The sequence below is a fragment of the Emiliania huxleyi genome (genome assembly GCF_000372725.1).
Source record: "Emiliania huxleyi CCMP1516 unplaced genomic scaffold EMIHUscaffold_417, whole genome shotgun sequence".
In the NCBI taxonomy this organism is placed as follows: domain Eukaryota; phylum Haptophyta; order Isochrysidales; family Noelaerhabdaceae; genus Emiliania; species Emiliania huxleyi.
Window position 1 is genome coordinate 887 of NW_005198852.1, and position 2,897 is coordinate 3,783.

The window sequence follows — 2,897 nt, forward strand, 5'->3', positions numbered from 1 at the left end:
TGCCTCCACGGCGGCGGACACCTCGGCGGCGGCGGACTTGGCGGCGGCCTCCTTGGTGGTGGCCTCCTCCTTCACGACGACGTGGTCGTTCTTGACGCCGCACGCCTGGGCGAGGGCGAATACGCAAGTGTTCGGAGAGACCGGAGGGACGATGACGATCCTGGCGTGCGCACGTGCACGACCTTTGCTCCGAGGTCCGAAGACGAGCGCGTCGGCTTCACCCTCGCCGTGGTCGGCTTCGGCCAGCTCGCGCGCGGAGGCGCCGGCTGGGGCGGGGCGCTGGTGGAGCACGCAAGCAGCGGGGCGCGCGCGACGCGGCTGCCCGACAGCGATGCCGCTGAGGCCGAGGCTTAGGCTTGCGTGATGCCGGGATTCACGGGAGCCGTCGCCGCAAACTCGACGCCGCCGCCGGCTCGCACCATCGGCGAGATCTCCACGCGGATCCGCCCCCGGGGCTGCTGGTTGCCCGGCTGGAGTGCCTCGGAGATTTCTCGCGCCAACGCCCCGGCGTCGCTCAGCTCTGGCGGGCTATTGGCGGACTGGGTCTTCCGGCAAACGTGGCGCGCGGCGAGGGCGACAAAGCCGCCGCGCAGACGCCCACCTGTACATGGGGCTGGGGTTGCGGACGAGCGCGAGCCTGTGCGAGGCTTTCAACAGTGTACGGGCGACGCACGGTGGCGGCAACGGTGTAGGCAACGGTGGCAGTCGTCGACCACGGCTCCACGGGAACGGCCTCGTCCGACGTCGGCGGGGCCGGTGGGGCGTTGGGGGGTAGGCAGGCCTTCTGCAAGACATGGGACACGAGCACGAAGTCGCCGTCATCATCCGGGCTCTGCTGTGAGGAGTGGCACACCTTGTATGTCCCCGCCGCTGGCAGCCAGACAGGCACCGAACCGTTCGCGCTCATCTGGCCGCCCTGCGTGCTGCGCGCCTGCGTCGCGCCGTCGCAGTCCTTGCTCCCCGCGGGCATCAGTACGAGCCACTCGTTCACGCCGACCAGAGTGCCCTGCACGGATGAGAGGTGGGCGAGGCGTTAGCACCCAGTGATGCGCGGCAGGAGGGGCACTCCCCATCTCTCCGTCTCTGCTTCCCGGGAGTGCAAGGAACGGGGGAGCAGCAACCTCGACAACGACGGCGCTGGGCGAGCCGGCCGGGACGCAGCTTGGCTGCAAACGCAGATCGGGGGGCGACGGTGGGATGGCCGGCGGCGGCGGAGGCGCATGCGGCGGAGCCGATGGCAGGGACGGGGGAGGGGGCCGCGAGGAAGCGAATGCTCTTGGAGCAGATCTGCTTTGTCTGGCGGTCACACTGGTATGCGCACTCTTCCTGATGCAAAGTGAGGCCCTCCTGCCCGAGCCCGCTCCACGTGATGCCGTCCCAGCCGTCGCAGCCGCTGTCGTACATCTGGAGCTCGCAGGGCACGCCCGGAGACACGTCCGCTGCGAAGGTGCGCTCCCCACTCGAGCCGCCCGGCGCCATCGCCGCCACCTGCTGCTCGCGGCAGAGGAGATTTCAGCTATGCTCGGTTCCGAACTCTCCGGCGCTCACGGTGAAAACGTGCCGAGTCGCCGGCCCGTACGGAGGCAGCGGCGGGCTCGGCGGCGGAGGGCTCGGCGAGGCGGGGCCGCAAACGCAGCTGAATGTGGAGTTGCACTGCGGAGGCGGAGCGGACGGACTGTGGTAGCCGTCCTCATTGTAGAAGACGTAGTAGTATGAGTTGTAGAGGCAACCCCCAGGGTGCGACGACAACCTCTCTTCCGGGCGGTAATCCAGCCCGAGCTCCTCCGCCGCCTGCGCGCAGTCTTGCTCGGAGGAGATGGCGTGCGGGCAGAGGCCTGAAGCAACGATGTTGTAGAGGGGCGGCACAGCGGGCGGAGACGGGGGAAGCGGGGGCGGAGATGGGGGAGAGGGCGGCGACGACGGCGGAGGTGGCTGAGTCGGCGGCTGAGGCGGCAAGGACAGACACTGGCACAGCAGCCGGTTGCTGTAGCTGGAGTAGGTGCAGCCTGTTTAGCTGTGGCCACTGCGGCTGTAGTAGCAGGTCGAGCCCTCGAACGTCGGGTTACTGCTCCAGCCACCAGCGCTCGCAGTGCATGAGATTCCATGCTCAGCGTAGGCGATCACAATCTCCGACGCGGTGAGCTCGGGCATGTCCATGCATGTGCCACCCATCGCGAGGCACCCGGAGTAGCTAGCAAGGTGATACGGCGGGAGAGGCGAGATGGACGGCGGTGGCGGGGACGGCGAGGGTGGTGGCGGCGGGCTGGGCGGTGGCGGGGACGGCGAGGCGGACGGCGGCGGAGGGGAGGGCGATGTCGACGGCGGCGGAGGCGCGCAGCAGCCGTCGCACTCCGGACAGGTTTGTAGCAGTTCTTTCACTAGGTCGCATGCCGTGTTCTGCAGGGCACTGCAGGGAAGGGAGGAACTGCACTGCGCGGCTCCGAGGGCGAGGCCGCCGGCGGCGGTGGCGAGGCGAGGCTGCGGCGAGCGTCAGAGGAAGCAAACTCCAGATACCAGGTAGACTGGTTCACCGTAGGTTTTGCCGTTTGTCGGGCTAGCTCCCAGACAGAGGGGGAGAGGAGCTCATGCTTGTATTGAGGGCTTAGAATCGCCGTACGCGAAGAGGCCGGACCTCTCAGACCCCCCCGGACTCGCACACACGAAAAGGAGGCGCAGGGGTTGGACGGTGGGATGCGCGCGAGAGGGGGCGGGCTTGCCGAAGAGAGCGGACGGACGTAATGATCCAATTGCCAAAACGCGCGTCCGCGGCGTTTCGGCGGAGTTCGTCGATTCCGCTCCTGGCCCGCTCTCGCCAGCCCTTGCAGCAAAACACCATCATCTCGCCCATCCGGTCGAGAGCAAGCAGTTTTGCCGTTTGTCGGGCTAGCTCCCAGACA

General features: G+C 68.2%; 1 protein-coding gene across 1 annotated transcript; it reads right to left on the bottom strand.

Moving 5' to 3' along the window:
- Nucleotides 1-66: 66 nt before the first annotated feature.
- On the bottom strand, nucleotides 67-1,479 carry EMIHUDRAFT_459025 (hypothetical protein; the record flags this gene model as incomplete). The annotated part of the gene is made up of 5 exons (XM_005769548.1): nucleotides 67-110; nucleotides 188-601; nucleotides 674-1,006; nucleotides 1,122-1,161; nucleotides 1,322-1,479. 4 exons carry the CDS (start codon nucleotides 1,477-1,479, stop codon nucleotides 515-517), a joined length of 618 nt encoding a protein of 205 aa, XP_005769605.1. The 3' UTR covers nucleotides 67-110; nucleotides 188-514.
- Nucleotides 1,480-2,897: the final 1,418 nt, after the last annotated feature.